Source organism: Dipodomys ordii, unplaced genomic scaffold, assembly GCF_000151885.1.
Source record: "Dipodomys ordii isolate 6190 unplaced genomic scaffold, Dord_2.0 Scaffold23, whole genome shotgun sequence".
Lineage (NCBI taxonomy): Eukaryota > Metazoa > Chordata > Mammalia > Rodentia > Heteromyidae > Dipodomys > Dipodomys ordii.
The window spans coordinates 8,138,154-8,155,827 of record NW_012267239.1 but is presented as its reverse complement, the minus strand read 5'-3'; the positions used below and the strand labels follow the sequence as shown (position 1 = coordinate 8,155,827).

Genomic DNA, 17,674 nt, shown 5'->3' with positions numbered 1-17,674 from the left:
CCCAGGGCCTCAGCTGGGCCTCACCTCTTCCACGTTCACGTTCTCCTTGGCGCTGGTCTCAAACAGCTGGATCCCCATCTGCCCGGCAAACTTGTAAGCATCTTCCGTCTCTACCACCTTCCGCTCCGGGTCGTCATTCTTATTGCCAACTTCAAGACAGGGCAGAGTCAGCCAGCTCCGCAAGAGCCCCGAGTGCCGCCCGTACCCCACCACCGCGCCGCCCGCACCGCCCCACCCCAGAACCCGGCCTCACCTAATATTCGGCACACGTCATCACAGTTCTGGTTGATTTCATGAAGCCACCGCTTGACGTTGACGAAGGACTCAGCACTGGTGACGTCATAAACCACAATGACCCCGTGGGTCCCCCGATAATACCTGTGGGGCCAAGAGTGCATGAGGCTTCAGCCCAGACAAGAGCAGCTGCTTCCCTCCGTGGCCAGGCCCTGCACCCCGCTGCAGGCTCCCACAGCACTGGTGCCTCGTGCCTGTCCCCAGGGCATCAGAGAGGAGGGGTGCTGGCCCAGAGGTGACAGACCAGGTCTGAGGAGTCACCCCAGGGGATTCAGGGTCTGCCAGCAGCTGGAGGCTTCTCTGAAGTTCTCGTTTTATCTTTAGAATTCAGGCAAATTTTGTGTTTGCCATCCGAGGGTCACGATCCTTGCTCAAACATTCAGAACTTTCTCTCCTGAAATCTGGTTTAGTAAAATGCCATTCCCAGAAGCTGCTTCATTCGTGGAGCCCTGGCAAAGCGCACCCCTCCCTTCCTGCATCTCTGGGCTCCGGGGGCGGGGGGGGCTGGACAGCAACAAGAACACGTAAGGCTGGGGCCTAGCCATCCAAACCTTGCAGAAGAGCTGCTACAAGGTCTGGAAGGAAGATGTGGTTCCTCGTGCTGGTGGCTCAGGGGACAGGTGGAGGACATCAACTCCAAGAAGCCCTGGTGCTGACCCTCTCAGTGCGCGGCCACAGCGCAGGCCCTCAGTGCCTATGGGCTTCTGAGAACCCCCCAAGGGACACAAACGCTGTGGACAGGCTGCTTCTCCCCGCCTGCTGGCTGCTGCTACCCAGTGTGGGGAGCCCTTCTCCCAAAGCCCAGCTCCGAGGGGGTGCGGGCCGGGCAGGGAGCGGGAGCAGCGGCTGGGCTGTTAGTGCCGCTCTGTTCCCATCTGCCCGCCCATGAACTCTCTCTGCCGCCTCTTCACATTACAGGCTGATCTGAGGACAAAAGAACACGGCTCCATCTCTAAAATGCTAGGACTTCAAGGTTACTGCTTTTGCCTCAGTTTCCACAACCATAAAATGGGGGTGCTTGTACTCACCTCTTGGGGTTATGTGAGGCGTTAAAAAGGTAACACAGATACCCCAAGGGCGGAATGCTCCTTATCATTCTTCCGGCTCCTGCCGGGGCAATCTGGGGTCCCAGATAGAGGTGGCGGGGCGGCCCTGGAGGGCACCGTGTGTAGCCTCTGCAGCTGTCCCTCCACCCAGGGCAGGCGTTCACTTGGCCCACAGCCTGAACCCGCCCCAGCCCCAGCCCCAAGGCAGCTGCTGCCCTGAGCACCAGCTCATCACCCAGCAGCTTGATGGTGGCCTCTAGGGTGACCCTGATCCCTGTCAGCAGAATGCCCCTGCACCCGAGAAATGCCCCAGCGTGGCCCTGGGCAGAGCCCCTGCCACTCCTCAGCACCGTGCCTGCGCTGGGCAAGGGACAGGCCTTCATCTGCGCAAGCTCCGGGCTGAGGAGCAGGAGGGCGCAGAGCTCAGGCCAAGCACTGGGCCAAGCCCCTCACACCCACTACCTTGTTCATCTTTGTAGCAACTCAGTCCAACAGGAGCCACTGTGGCCATTTGCCAGGGAGGACAGAGGACATGGTGAGGGGAGAGTCTGGCTAGAATCCTGGGGCTCAGGTCTGAGTCCCCAGCCCAGCGTCAAGTCACCCACCCTTACTACTTCCCTCTTATCTCCCCCCACCTCCCCACAGTCGCCCCTCAGACAAGCAAACTGCAGCTGCTCAGGGAGAGGGAGCGAGCCTTGTGAAGGCCAGCAGGATGCAGTTTTGCTCCGTATCAGTGCTCAGGATCAAACAAGGCCACATCCGGTACCCTCACTGGCCCAGACCCACCCCCAACTACCAACACGGGGTGACAAGTGTGTGGTGTCTCCCCAGACAGGCAGGCAGGACCCCAGTGAGTCCACGGGCCCCAGCACCGAGACCTCCCCTCCTCCAGCCCCCACAATACACACTTGTCCTCAGGGTGCTGAGTTACTTCTCTAAGTCTCCCCGACAGAGCGGCAGTTCAGCCTCCGCTCACCTCGCCCAGCCCAAAGGGCGCAGACTTCATGGTGGGGAGCAGCAGCGGCATCTACAGAGAAGGCCTCGATGCCCTAGCCCCCTGCCCGGGGCACAGGCCTATTGTCCCTGCTGCCGTGAACCCCTAAACTGGTTTTTAACCCCCAGAGCCAGAGCCAGGGAAAGGCCTAAGCTTTGGCATCAGATGAGCTTCAGTTCCAATCCTGAGTAATCACGAGAGTCACTCGTGTGACTCCCAAGCTGTTCACAGGCCTCCTTACCGGGACCCCGTGTGTTTAGGGATACACCTGGGCCACAGTGAGAGCGTGGCTCCAGGTGCAGATCTGCCAACCCGAACCCTTACGAGGGGCCCTTGCTCGGGTCCATGGGCTGCCAGCTGCTCCCCTGTTTGGCTTTCGGTGGGAGTGGTGGTGCTGAGGGTTGAGCTCAGCAAGCTCTCTACCACTTGAGCCACACCTGAGACTCTTGATGTTGTCCTACACCAAGAAGCCTGACCCAAAAGCCCTCGCCTCCGGTGGCGCGCACCCGTGTGTCATCACAGAGCGCCTTCGGGGAGCCCGGCCAAGACGCTCATGTGCCCACTGCAGGGCTGATGCTGGCAGCCTCTCTTGGCTAGCACAGTCCACACAGCGCCTGTGCCTCCTTCCTGCCCAGCCCTGCGCCTCCTCACTCCCCACCCCTACCACGGGGATCCTGAAGGCCCAGGACAGACATCTGAGTGTCTACACTGAAAGGGGACAGGGGCCTCTCCCAGGGGGATGCCACCCATGCCTGGCTGAGTCCACTGACAGGAACTGCTCTGGGGAGAGGTCCCGGGAATTCCCACAGAAGGCCAGACCCCAGCCCTCTGCTGGAGCCAGCCCTGGCTCTGCCATCACTGGGGACAGACCACTGCTCAGAGGCTCGCTCATCCATACAACGGTGGGAGAAGTCAGCAAGAAGACTCAGGAAAAGCACAAAGTGGGGACTGGGCCTTGGGCCTCAGCATTCAAACCCTGCACGGTAACCCGCAGGGAAACAAGCACGCACTCCGTCTAGGCGACTTGCCCAAAAACCCAGAGCAGAGCAGACATTCCCATCTCAAGCGGCCCGCCTCTCCACCCTGCGCTTTCCTGGAATCTGTTCCACTCAACTGACAGCCCCGCGGCAGAACCCCGAGCTTTCCTCCTCGTGCGGCCAAGGGCCTCCACGGAGCAAAAGCAGCGGGGAGCAGAGCTCCAGTCAAGAGTTTGGGGAGGGCTGGGAATGTGGCTCAGTGGTAGAGTGCTTGCCTAGCATACACGAAGCCCTGGGTTCTATTCCCCAGTACCACATAAATAGAAAAAGCCAGAAATGGTGCTCAAGTGGTGCTAGCCTTGAGCAAAAGAAGCTCAGGGACAGTGCCCAGGCCCTGAGTTCAAGCCCCAGGACTGGTAAAAAAAAAAAAAAATAGAGTTTGGGGGGGGAGAAATGGAGGAAGGGGTTCCCCACAGCCACATGTCCCCACAGATTCATCTCTGAAGCGTTAGGGTAGATGCCCAGAGCCCTACCAGAAGGAACTGCCTGGCCAGTGCGTGGGTGGGCAGAGCCCTTCACATGCACTGGGGTGACAGAGCTGCCACCGCTAGCTGGGGGAAGCTGTGCCCAGGGGAGGGGCCCAGAGCCAGCACTCAGCCCGGTCTGCCCACCCCACGCAAGCCAGGGCATGGCAATGCCTCTTCGGGCATCTTCAGGAAGAGGAAGGGGCTCCGGGGCGGGGGGGGGTTGGACTCACGTGGAGGTGATGGTGCGGAAGCGCTCTTGCCCTGCCGTGTCCCAGATCTGCAGCTTCACTTTCTCGCCGTTGATCTCCACAGTCCGAATCTTGAAGTCCACTCCAATTGTGGTGATGTAGCTGCCTGCACACATGCAGCCCGTCAGCCGGGGCCAGTGGGCAGCCCTGGCCTCCACGCCCCAAACTGCACAGGGCAGATCTCGGGAGCCTAACACCCACCCCGCACACGCTCTGTGCCCCACGAGATTCCTGAGCAAAGAGCCCCGATGGAGTCCACTGTGGAAGGGAGGCAGGATACAAGGCGACAAACTAAGAAAGATGACGTTTCACAGTGGGAATGACACAAAGGAAATACACTGGGATGTGACTCGGCGAAAAGAGACAGGCTCCACTAGAATGGCAGGACAGGTCACCTGTGACTTGAGAATGGGCAGACCTATGATCCACTACAGGTTTTTCTCTTTCGTTCTTTGCAAAAAAAGGAGGAGAAGGAGAAGGAGACGGGGAAGGGAAGGGGAAGGAGGAAGGGGGAGGGGGAGGAGGAGGAGGAGGAGGAGATAAAAGACTCAGAAAGCTGACTTCCTAACATAGGAAATACAAGATGGAAAATGAACTTATGCAACTTGTGGGCAGGAGGGGGAAATAGGGAGAAAGCGAAGGGAAGATGACATTGTCCAAAAAGAAATGTTCTCATGCTAGGCCTCAGTGGCTCATACCTGTAATCCTAGCTACTCAGGAGGCTGAGATCTTAGGATCACAGTTCAAAGCTAGCTCAGGCGAGAAAAGTTTGTGAGACTCTTATCTCCAATTAAGCACCCAAAAGCTGGAAGTAGAGCTGTGGCTCAAATACTAGAGTGCTAATCTTGAGCAAGCTCAGGGACAGTGCCCAGACCCTGAGTTCAAGCGCGCGCGCATACACGCACACACGCACACTCATTACATGACTTACAAAATGGTAACCCCTCTGTATATCACCTAATAAAATTATATTTAAAAAATTAAATAATCTACTCAGATGGCTGAGATCTGAGGATCGTGGTTCAAAGCCAGACTGGGCAAGAAAGTCAGTGAGACTCTTATCTCCAATAAAGCACTACAAAACCAGAAGTGGCGCTGTGGCTCAGCAATAGAGAGCTCGTCTTGAGCTGAAGAGCGCAGGGACAGCACTCAGGCCCAGAGTTCAAGCCCCACGACCAACCAAAAAAAAAATTAAATGGTCCAGAAAACTAACTTCCTAACATACTAACAGGGTATAACCTAAAGCATTGATCCAGGCAGAGATGATGAGTCCACGGTCTGCAAGGCCAAGCCATAGCTGGGCAGGCCGGGAATCCACGGCTGACATCTAGGTCTCTGTGTCATTTTGACAATGTAGACTGTTTCCTGTGTGCGATGGGGAGGACTGAGTCTCCACCAGGACACGAGCTGCGGGGTTTTTGTTTATGGGTTTTTTTTGTATTTTTTATTGTTTTTATAAAGGTGATGTCCAGAGGGGTTACAGTTACGTAAGTCAGGTAAAGATTACGTTTAATGAGCTGCTTGGGGCATCTCTGTGGAAGGTGGATTTGAGAAGAGCCGGTACGACGCTCCAGTCCAGTCTAGGCTGACAAAGGCTCGCCTACTCTGAGCAGTCTTGCTCCGTTCACAGCGTGCCACATCACATTGTGCAGGAGACAGACATATAGATAGATACATACATGCACACACATACATATGCACACACAAATCATCATAAGAAGTGTGGGAAAGGTCAAAGTTTAGGGTGAGGTAGAAATCAAGGCAATAGGGGGAAGGGGGTCATAGCTGGGCTCCACTTGAAAGAATAGGTAAGACTACCAAAGGTCATACTCAAGAGGAGCAGAGAGGCCCCACATGGAAGCAAGCAGCTAAGGCCAAAACCCAGCCAGAAACCAAGCTAGCACCTGATTCAGTTCAGGGTCCAGAAAACCCAGCAACTTACATGGTTAGGAACTAAACAAACAGCTGATGGTTGGATGAATGTACATGTGAGTGAGCCAGAAAAAAAAGGAGTAAGCCGACTGCTGGTGGCTTAGGCCTGGAACCCTAGCTACTCAGGAAGCTGAGATCTGAGGATTTTAGTTCAAATTCAACCTGGGCAGGAAAGCCTGTGAGACTCTTATCTCCAATTAACCACCAAAAAGCAGGAAGTGGAGCTGTAGCTCAAGTGATAGAACATCATTAGCCTTGAGCACAAAGTCTCAGGGACAGTACCCAGGCCCTGAGTTCAAGCTCAGGACCAGCATGCGTGTGCGCACATGCGCACATGCATTCTCGCTCTCTCTCTCTCTCTCTCTCTCTCACACACACACCACACAGAATAAGAAGGGAAGTTGGAAAGAAAATAGAAGATCCGAGGTCTCCAATCAGGGAAGGTCTTGTTTCCATATATCAGGCACCATCTGGGGACAATTTTGGTTGTCACAGTGCCATGGGCATCTAGGAGGCTGATCTGACTCAGCATCCCCCCATCCCCGCCACACACACATAACACAGAATTGCCGGGCCCAGTGTCAAGAGTGTGACATGGAGAAGCCCTGCTGTAAACCCTGCTCAGGGGAGACAGGGCCGCAGGGATCTGACACAGAAGCATGGCTGCTGAGCCACGGATGAGTGGTGTGGGAATGTTCCTACTGAGAACCAACAGTGGGCTAAGATACCGGAAGTCCACTTGAGGAGAGGAGACCACAAAGCATCTCCCTAGAGCGGGCAGCTGACAGGCAGAGAGACAATTCCTGGCCTAAGCAGAGGCTGCCCAGTAGTTCATCTAACAGCCACAATGAACAGTGGGCGGTTACTGGGCTCCAGGCACTGGGTCCTGGGCTCTCAGGTGCGCCTAATCCCACCACGTCAGAGGGACAGCGACATTTCTACAACTTGAGGCTGAGTCACTCCCTCAAGGTCACACGGAGAAGCTAACTTTCCAATGACTATTGCTGCAGACATTGCTGGAGGTGGGCAAGGCAGCGCTTTCTGCACTGATCAGAGCTGACAAGGAGCATTTTCAATCCCTTCAAATTATCTCAGTATCTCTGCAAGGGAAAAGAAGACATGCCTCAGACCCAATGGCTCCGTGACCTCACTTCTGGGGAGCCCCGTACACACGTGTAAGTATGCCGAGTAAGGTGGGACCACAGAAGCCCCCAGAAGCCACACACTAGCATGAGCCCTGTGGCGGAGTATTACATGCGCACCCAGCACACAAAACTACACAGCCACTGCCACCCAGGGAGGCCTGTGGCTGGCAGGGTGAAAGCATAATTCTGACAGAGAGGAGCAAAGTTTCTGAAGAACAGGTGGAGTCAAAAAACAGTGGAGGCTGGGCGCCAGTGCTCATGTCTGTAATCCTAGCTACTCAGAAGGCTGAGACCTAAGGATTGTGGTTCAAAGCCAGCCCAGGCAGGAAAGTCCATGAGACTCTTATCTCCAATAAACCACCAGAAAACCGAAGAGGCACAGGGGCTCAAGTGGTAGAGTGCTAGCCTTGAGCTGAAGAACTAAGGCACAGTGCCCAGGCCCAGAGTTCAAGCCCCATGACAAAAAAAAAAAAAAAAGTGGAAAAAGCAGTTGCTGGTGGCTCACACCTGTCATCTAGCTACTCAGGAGGCTGAGATCTGCGGAGTACAGTTCAACGCCAGTCTGGGAAGGGAAGTCCATGAGACTCTTATCTCCAATTGACCACCAGAAAACAAAGAGCTGCGGCCCAAGTGGTAGAGTGCTAGCCTTAAATAAAAGAGCTCAAGGATAGTGCCAGGTCCTGAGTTCAAGTCCTATAACTCAAAAAAAAAAAAAAGTAGAAAGATACCAAGCAGAGGTTCTTAGGGCAGCAGGAGGTACATGCTTGAGATTTCCAACAGGAAGATGTCTTGTAAATGCTGGGTGTAAGGAGACAGATCCTGGACCAAGAAAGGAGAAGAGTCAGGCTTTCTGAACAGGTAGACTGCGACAGAATACAGAGCTTCTAAGCTATGATTACCATCCTCCTTGGCCATCCTTGGACAACCAAAATGAGAAAGTTCCACGAGTTAGACAGAAGCCATGTGCTCCGAGCTGGGGAAGAGGATTTCAAGACTGAAATGCCTCTGCAGCAGCTGGGGAGGACTTACCTGAGAAAGTGTTGTCTGCGAATCGTAACAGTAAGCTGCTCTTGCCCACACCTGCAAGAGAGAAAGCACAGGGGTGAGCAGGGCGTGAGTTCCTCTTTCCAGCCAACTTCTGAGCACCAAGTCTAAACACGCTCAGAGCTGGACACCAGTGGCTCACGACTGTAATCCTAGCTACTCAGGAGGCTGAGATTTGAGGATCATGGCTTGAATCCAGCCCAGGAAAGTCCACTGAGACTCTTATCTTTAAATAACAACAACAACAACAAAGTGGAGGTGTGGCTAAAGTGGCAGAGTGTTAGCCTTGGGCAAAAAAGCTAAGGGACAGTGCCCAGACCTTGAGTGGAAGCCCAGTGCAGGCACAAGAAAAAGGCGGCTGGGTGTGGCGGATGCTCTCCAAGCAGCCACACACTAAGAACATCTCTTCCAGTCAATCCCTGACCTTTTCCTTCGTCCTCATGTAAGACAAGCTGCTCTCAACTCCCCTGGGGGAGGTGACAGAGACTTGTGCCCAAGCCCAGTGCCGAGGGCTGTCCTGGCAGGCTGGAGGGAGATACCAGACAACAGAGACCGAGAGACCAAGTGATGCCCTGAAGGGCGTCGCTGCCACAGATGCCAAGCCCACACCCTATGTATGCAGCGTCTGTCTGCAAGTAACTCCGACAAGAAGCTGGAGAGCGGGATGAACCCTTATTTCATCAGGGCTTTTCAGCAGGTAAGGACATCGAGGCCCACACCACTAGAAGCGACTGTCCCCCGTTCCCCATCCCCCACACTGAGTCAGCACCAACTAGGCGAGCAGGTGGGTGGCAGAGTCTCCAGGACCCCTATCAGGCCACCAGCCTACGTTTGTTCAGATGACTGCACTTACCACAGCAGCTCCTGGCTGTTTACTGCAAAACTGGGGGGGGGGGACCTCAACCAACTGCAGCTTCCCTGCCCTCCTGCCCCTCCCTCCCACCCTCCCCTCCCCACCCCCAAATCCAGCCAGGCCAACTGGCCTCAGGAGGAAATGATTAACATGTATGCATGTACTGAGTTCTGTCTGTGTGGTGGGCACTTGGGTGCTTCCAGAACTCATCCTCCATCTCCTGAGAGGAGGAAACAGCAGCTGAGTGGCTGAGCAGCTCATTTAAGTCTCTGCACCAAAGAGGAGGAAGACCCAAACTCAGGACACCACAATACCCACTGTCAGGGGACTCTTTGTTTCCCTTTTGTGCCAGTGCTGGGGCTTGAACACAAGGCCTCAGCCTCATGCTCAGCTTTTTCTTTTTTCTTTTCTTTTTTTTTTTTTTTTGGTCGGTCATGGGGCTTGAACTCTGGGCCTGGGCGCTGTCCCTCAGCTCTTCAGCTCAAAGCGAGCGCTCTACCACTTGAGCCACAGCGCCACTTCTGGTTTTCTGGTGGTTTATTGGAGATAAGAGTCTCACAGACTTTCCTGCCTGGGCTGGCTTTAAACTGTGATCCTCAGATCTCCGCCTCATTAGTAGTTAGGATTACAGGTGTGAGCCACCAGCACCAGGCAGAGTCCTTTAAGTGATTATTTCATCCAAATCTACTATGACACACGGTGGCACAGCCAGGTCTGCTCCACTACCCCCATGCTCCTGACGGAGCAGATGAAAACCACTGGGCTGCACAATGGCCGTGAGTCACCATGTGGTATTAACAGCAACCTCCAACAACGTGATGTCCACCACCATAGGCCACCTTCTGAAAATCCCTGCCACCACCTAACTACAGCACTGGCAGAAGGTACCCATGGCCACATTCACATAAAACACTGCTACTCCAGCCGGGCGCTGGTAGGTCACACCTATAATTCTAGCAACTCAGGAGGCTGAGATCTGAGGATCACGGTTCAAAGTCAGCCTGGGCAGGAAACTCTGTGAGACTCTTATCTTCAATTAATTGCCAGAAAACTGGAAGTGGCACTGTGGCTCAAGCAGTAGAGTGCTCGCTTTGAGCTGAAGAGCTGAGGGACAGTACCCAGGCCCAGAGTTCAAGCCCCACGACCGACAGGGGAAAAAACAAAACAAAACAAAAAAACCACTGCTACTCCAAGCAGGGTGGTTCATGCCTATTAGTAATCTCAGCTACTCAGGAAGCTGAGATCTAAGGATCACGGTTCGAATCCAACCTGGGCAGGAAAAGTCTGTGAGACTCATCTCCAATTAACCACAAAAAAGCCAGAAGTGGAGCTGTGGTTCAAGTGGTAGAGCACTAGCCTTGAGGGGAAAAAAAGCAAAAAAAACAACCAACGACCACTCCAGCCTTCTCTACCCTACAAAAAGCACAGGCCCCAGCCCATCTAACACCTCCTGGTAGTGAGGCGACGCCACATTCAGCCATCACATTCCTCTGCATGCCAGCCACCCTGACTCTGCTCCTTCCGTGGGCCACATGCCCCTCATTCCTCTCTGCTTCAGTTCCAGCCTGCTGTGGACCCAAATAAAGTGACTCCAATTTTCATCCATCTCATTGTGTACCCTGGTAAGTCACATCCTCCGGAGCCTTAGTTTACTCATCTGTAAAGTGGAGGGATCTAAGTGGGTCTGATGGCCACGCTAGCCTCCAGGTTTTTGAAGAGTGAAGATGGCTTGCCCAGTGGATGCTGTTATAAATCAAGAGTCAAGCCACCTACTCAGGAGGCTGAGATCTGAGGATCATGCTTTGAAGCCAACCTATGTGGACAAATACAAGACAATTATCTTCAATTAACCAGCAAGAAACCAGAATTGGAGTGTGGCTCAAATGGTGAAGGAACACTAGCCTTGAGCCCAGTGTGACCCTGAGGCTCTGAGTTCAAGCCCCAGTACTGGCACACACAAAAATCAATAATAATAATCAAGAGCCAGTGACTAAAGAGCAGAAAAAAAAGTACAGAACCTCAGGCATAAAGAAGAGATGCAAAAGCCAAGGAAACACATTCCAGAAGCGTGTACAATGTGGCAGAGTGGGAAGAAGAACTCTAGATTTATAAAGAAACTAACATTCATTGAGGGCCTGCTGTTTGCCAACCCAACACCAGCTGCTCTCACGTTTTAGCATAGATGTGCATTAGCTCCTGACTTTGTCTCTGACAAGCTGTGTGACTTGGGACAAGCCAGTTACCTCCTCTGAGCATGGCCAACCATACAGACCATGGGTAAGAATCAGATGAGAAAGTGTCTGTGAAATCATGTTCTCTCTCTCTCTCTCACACACACACACACACAAAACACACACACAGACTAAAGGTTAGGCTCTCTGTTCAGCTGCAAAGCTTAGTTTGAACCATCACTGGTGGCTTACACCTGTAATCCTAGCTATGCAGGAGGGTGAGATCTGAGGATCACTGTTCAAAGCTAGCCCTAACAGAAAATCTGGTGAGACTCTTATCTCCAATTAGTCACTAAAAAGCCGGAAGTGAAGAATGCTAGCCTTGAGCAGTCCTAAATCTGTTTTATTTGTACTCAGGATCCACACACACACACACACACACACACACACACATGGAGTGCAGAAAGCAGAGCTGTGGCTTAAATAGTAGAGTCCCAGCCTTGAGCTAAGAGATAGTGTCCAAGCCCTAAGTTCAAGCCCTAGTACCAGCCAAAAAAAAAGCTAGAACTTCCACGGCTACCATTAAGTGTTGGGCTTTGAATATCAGCTAACATCAGGAGAAATCAAATAGCAATGCACCTTAACTCCTCTACACAACCCAGGCTACATACTCAGATTGAACTCATAGCCAGACCACAGAAATCTTGACCCAGTGAGTCTTCTCCCACACCTGACTTCTGAGTGGGGGAAAAAATCAATAAACCATGTAAAATGCACAGTAAGAAAGCAGCCAAAACCATCCCCAGGGTTTCCTGGAGGAGAAAAGCCAGCAAATGCTGCATCTTCTTGCTGAGTTTAAGCCTTTCATTTTTAAAGATCAACACAGAGGCCAGAGATGTCTTGCAGGGGGATAAAGACAGACCTCTGCCAGAGCAGACTGACTTTAACCAAGGCCAGAGCAGAAGGCAAATGCTACATAGGCAGAGCCTCGGGACCCTGGGGTGAACCAAAGGCCAAGTCCAAGTGAAAGATTCGGCAGCTTGCTTGGTTCCCTTCATTCAAACCACAACCAATCAGCCCTCCACCTAACTCACTTCTTCCCCAACCACAATTACTCTTCCATCTCATTGGAACGCCAACAAATCGGCACCATTTGTTGCTGCCCACAACCTGGGACAGCACGATGGAACACTGGAGCCGAAGAAATGAGAAAAGACAGTGCAGGATCCAAGGGTTTCAGTGCCCACTGGCTTGTGGGTAACAAATCCACCAACCACATCCCCGTCCAGCTCCCCAGGTGGGAGCACTTCCACCACCCATCTACGGCACTGCCTGCCACTCAACCCTCCTCCTACATCCCGGGTTTCACGAGGGATTCGCTCCCCTTATCTCCTCAACTGTCCATGAGCCCTACAACCAACCTGGCCTCTACTTCCAGTCACGTGATCCTCATCCAGATCCACAACTGAAGTCTGGTCTATAACCTTAGCTGCTCTCTAGGCCTCCTTCCAGGACACATGTAATCCCAGCAATTTAACTCTGCTCCCATAAACCTCCTGGGGCCTGCCTTCCTGACCTCTCGGTCACCCAATAAACCTGCACACCTGTCACATTCCAAACACCTCTAAACCCTCCCTGCCCCTTGCCAGAAACCAAAATATCTTTTCTAAGGACATTGGATAATCATTCATTCATTCATTCAACAACTACGTACGAAAACACTGCTCGTTCATTCATTCCACAACTATGTATTCCATACTTACTGGGTGCCAGGCACTATTCTATGAACAGGAGATCTGAACTAGGAGTGCTGGGCCAGACACATTGGCTGACCGGCCCGCAATACCTCTCTGGTATAGAGGAAGCTGAGAGAAGCCACTGCGCCCCGGCTGGGTGTGCCAACACTATGTGTGTGCACTATCTCAATGAATACTCCACAGCGGCCTTGGAAGGAGGCAGCCCGACCATCATTCCACTTCACAGACGTGCACACTGAACCACGCCGAGATTTAATGATCACCCAACGCCAAATCTGCGGAAGCGCTCTTACCTGCCCCTTTCATTGACACCTCACAGCAACCCCACGAGGGCCGAGGACACGGGGCACCTCCCCGCCCCCCGACTTTTAACAGAGGCGTGGGTCTTACAAAGGAGCCTGACGGTGACACCGACAGCTAGCACTTACTTAGAGCTGACTTCACCCCGGGTCAGGCTCCGAGCACTTTGCCCACTTTATCTCGGCACATACTCACAACTACCCAGCGAGGAAGGTCTCCATTGCCCAGATGCGGAAACTGAGGGTCGGAAAGGCGAAGCAACTTGCCCAAGGTCACCGAGTTGAACAAACTGATGGTCCCGGGACTCGAACCCGGGTCTCTCCGATTCCGGGACATCGTGAGACTTGACCAAGGTCACACGTGAGGCCGGAGCGGGCGCGGGGAGTGGACCCCGCACGCCCGGCCCCTGGGCTCCGCCGCCCGGCGGGCTGGCACCGGCCGGAGCCCCCCCGGCGCACCCCCCAGCCCCCGGGGCTCGGGTCCGCCGGGCGGCCCCGCCCGCCCGCCCGCCTCCCGCCCCGCGCGGCCGGCACCTCCCCGCCCGCCCGCCCCGAGGCCCCCGCGGGCCGCGCCCGGCAGGGCCCGCGCCGCCTCCGGCCGCCGCGGCCCTCACCGCTGTCGCCGATGATGAGCAGCTTGAAGAGGTGGTCGTAGTCCCGGGCCATGGCGGGCGGGGGCGGAACGCGCGGGCGGCCGGGCGGGCGGGCGGGGTCGGTGCTGGCCTCGCGATCCGCAGCTCCCTCCGGGCTGCTCCGGCAGCGGCGGATCCACTTCCCGAACAAACAGCCGGAACTGACAGAAACACCTCCCTCCGCACCCCCTCCTCCTCCTCCTCCTCCTCCTCCTCCTTCCTCCTCACAGCCGCCGCCGGGGCCACCGCCTCCCTTCTTCCCGCCCCGCCCCACGACTGCGCAGGCGCAGCGCCTGGTGCCGCCTCTACGCAGCCGCAGTCCCGGCCGGCCGCGCCCTCGTCGCGCACGCACGGGCCCCGCGCACGCGCCCTGGCGAAGCCCCGGCGAGCGTCGCCGTCGCGGCTCGCGGACCCGCGCTCCTGTCCGGCGCCGAGTGGAAGCGGCCGAGGGTGGCGGCGGAGCCTGCCCGTGGATGTTCCGTTCCCTCATCCTCGAGACCCGGGGGCGCGGCGGAGAGGCGGGGACCCCGGCCCGAGGGTCGGGCCCGGCGGACCGGCGCGGCGCGGGGAGCGTCCGGGGCCTGGAGGCCGGCCGGCGAGCGCGACGGGACCCGGGGCGCCCGCGGGCGCCGGCGCCGCCGAGCTGCGACTTTGGTAACATTGCCGGGCCGTTCCCGCGCGCCAGCGCCGGGCGGCGGAGGCGGTCGGCCCCCCGCCGGGGGTCCGCGAGGCCCGGGCCGCCCGACGCCGAGGGGTGCTCGGCGTAGCGCCCCCCCGCCCCCCGGGCGCCCGGTGCGGCCCCGCCGTCCGCCCCGCGGAGCTGCGGGTTGTCCCCTTCCCGTTCACCCGCCTCGTCCTTTCCAGGCCCACACCCCGTGGGTCGATGCTGCGTGGGTTTTTTGTGTCAGACCTTCTTTGGGCTTGGTAAAAAAACTAGTGCCGGATGCCGGTGTGGCCCACGCCTGTAATCCTGGCTCTTCAGGAGACTGAGAGATGAAGTGTAGCGGTTCGAACCCAGCCTGCGCAGGAAAACCTGTAAGACTCTTATTTCCAGTTAACCATCAAAAAGGCGGAGGTGGAGCTGCGACTCAAATGGCGGAGCGCCAGCCCAGCCTTGAGCAAAAAGGCTCAGGGACAGCGCCCAGGCCCTAAAAACAAAACCCAGAAACTTCTACAGACGCTTACTGGAAAACTTACCCGTTTTTCCTTCTAAACTACTTAGTGTTTCTTGGATAGGTAAAGATTAAATGTATTTCATGAATGTCCCAGGCCTATACACGCACACATAAGTATGTATCACGCTTTCTTGCATTACCAACATATTTCTGTCCCTTAAATACCGAGTAACACAGTGCTCCATCTGATGGCTGTTGTGCATTTAGCCACAGTTCTTAACAGGTAATCATGTAGTTCATAATTTTTTTGCAGTTATAAACAATGTTGCCGGCAAGATCCTTGAACAGCACATTGTCTGACTCAAATCTTGACTAGTTTTCTTCAGGAGCAGAGAATGTGTGGCAATGCCAGAGAGCATGGAACCTGGGGGTGGTGGCTGGGGGAGAGATGCTGCTCCTGTGCTCTTCATTGAAAAGTCCTCCTGGGCCTGCCTCATCCCCTTTGACCCAACAGTTTTGAGAAACAGGAGGGGGAGGCCTCAGGTAGCTCAGAAGCCCTGACCAGACATCTGCATATCTTCATCACAGACTCTGGAGTCAGAATCTTTCTCAGTAGCAGCTTTGAAATTATCTAAGTCTTGTCACCCTGTCTCAGAGCCCCAGTTTCTTCAAATACTGCAGATGTGAGGATACATTTGTAAGTGGCCTGGAACATACATACCTGTATGTAATCAAGGTCATCTTCTCTGACCCATTCATATTTTGAGCCATTTCCTATTGTGAGATAAATTTCCTTTTGGGGGGAGAGGAAACGGCACTGGGGCTTGAACTTGGGGCCTCAAGCTCCTGCTTGGCTTTTTCGATCTAAGACTGGTGTTCTACCACTTGAGCCATTCTTCCATTTCTGGCTTTTTGATGGTTAACTGAAGGTAAGTCTCACGGACTTTTCTGACTGGGCTGGCTTCAAACAGCAATCCTCGGGTCTTAGCCTCTAGAGTAGTTAGGATTACATACAGGTGAAAGCCAACAGTGCCCAATGAGACATTTCCAAAGGCAGCCTCCTGACTTAAGGGCTCCAGGAGACTTTGGGGGGGCAGGGCGGGGAGCAGAACTGGCAATTAGGAAAATGAGATCCTGATTGGATGTGTATCATGTGGAACACAAGTCATTGCTTCATGTCAGTAACAATGGGTGCTTACTATTTATTATGTGCTGTGGGTTGTATAGGATATAAAAGTAGAACCATTTTCCTCCCAAGAGTTTACAGTCTCGTCAGAGTTAAGACATACTCACGAGGAATTAAAAATACATGAAAATACAGTAGAGTAGCTGTCAAACAAGCCGTCTAGACATCAGAGTAAAGCTATCACTGTTAGCTAGAATGATGGGGGAGAGATTTCAATGTAGATTTCATGATGACACTGGAATCTAAGAGGGCTTTGCATGTCAGGTATATTAATTAGACAGCTGATGTCATAGCCTGTGAGAATTATCAGTTTTGGCATGGAGGGGAATTCCCTAAGGCCAGGATGTGTGCCAGCCATGCCCAAATGAATCTGAGCACATTTTCCTCTAGAAACATTTTACATTTGCTTATACTGCAATTAATGAATTTTGTTAGTCTCTCTCCTTCCCCTTCATTAGTGTATGCACTGTATATTGTATGTAAACTTGTCTCCCTGATCAGTATGTTGTGGGGATAGGAAACTTTGTTTCACTGTTCTGAACAATCCACTTGCAGATGAGCTTTTGCAGCATTGCCTCTGCACACTAGACACTACACTGAGAAGCACTGGAAGCTTCTGAGCAGAGGAGCAGTAAACTAAGGAAGCACAAGCATGTAGGGTGGACTTCAACTATAGAGCTTCATAGGTTATTGCTAGCCAGATGCCAGTGGCTTACAACTAATTGTACCTGCTGGAGAGGCTGAGATCTGAGGCTTGAAGTTCAAAGCTAGCCCAGGCAGATTCCTGTCTCCAATTAATTACAAAAGGCTAGAACTAGCCAAATTAAAGCAGGAAGCTCTCAAGCCCCAGTACTAACGTGTACATGAGCACACACTCACACTCACGCACACGTTATTGTTGCCTAGCCCTGGTGGCTCATACCTGTAATCCTAGTATCTTAGGAGGCTGAGATCTGAGGATTGCAGTTCAAAGCCAGCCAAGGCAGGGAAGTGTGAGGCTCATCTCCTATTAACCACAGAAAAAGCTGGGAGTGGCACTGTGTCTCAAGTGATAGAACACTAGCCTTCAGCAAAAGGAATTCGGGAGACAGCACCCAAGTCCAGAGTTCAAGCCCCAGCACTGAGGGTGATGGTAGATTTAGTGTTGATGCCCAGGTGTGAGGTAACAGGGACAAATGGAAAACAAAAGCAAAACAAAAACCACCAGTGAACGCAAAGATGAGCAGGTCACAGCTTTTTTTTTTTTTTTTGCCAGTCATGGGGCCTGAACTCTGGGCCTGGGCACTGTCCCTCAGTTCTTCAGCTCAAATCTAGTACTCTACCACTTGAGCCACAACGCCACTTCTGGCTTTTCTGCTTATGTGGTGCAGAGGAATCAAACCCAGGGCCTCATGCATGCAAGGCAAGCGCTCTACCACTGAGCCACCTTCCCAGCCCCCAGCTTTTTTTTTTTT

At 53.9% G+C, this 17,674-nt stretch overlaps 1 protein-coding gene and 1 long non-coding RNA gene across 3 annotated transcripts in view; one reads left to right on the top strand and one right to left on the bottom strand.

Moving 5' to 3' along the window:
* The window catches only part of LOC105984340, an 11,858-nt gene extending 3,725 nt beyond the window's left edge, over window positions 1–8,133 (top strand). Inside the window, exons 2-3 of the long non-coding RNA XR_001174987.1 lie at window positions 5,589–5,593; window positions 8,120–8,133. This is a non-coding gene — a long non-coding RNA (uncharacterized LOC105984340). The remainder of the gene's footprint in view (window positions 1–5,588; window positions 5,594–8,119) is intronic.
* The window catches only part of Rab35 (RAB35, member RAS oncogene family), a 16,589-nt gene extending 2,475 nt beyond the window's left edge, over window positions 1–14,114 (bottom strand). Inside the window, exons 1-5 of one of the 2 annotated variants that reach the window (XM_013014502.1) lie at window positions 13,902–14,114; window positions 8,193–8,243; window positions 4,069–4,192; window positions 254–378; window positions 25–149 (exon numbers count right to left, since the gene is read on the bottom strand). In XM_013014502.1, coding sequence (XP_012869956.1) covers window positions 25–149; window positions 254–378; window positions 4,069–4,192; window positions 8,193–8,243; window positions 13,902–13,953 — 477 coding nt within the window. In that variant the 5' untranslated portion in view covers window positions 13,954–14,114. The remainder of the gene's footprint in view (window positions 1–24; window positions 150–253; window positions 379–4,068; window positions 4,193–8,192; window positions 8,244–13,901) is intronic. The other variant, XM_013014503.1, reaches the window with a different exon arrangement.
* Window positions 14,115–17,674: the final 3,560 nt, after the last annotated feature.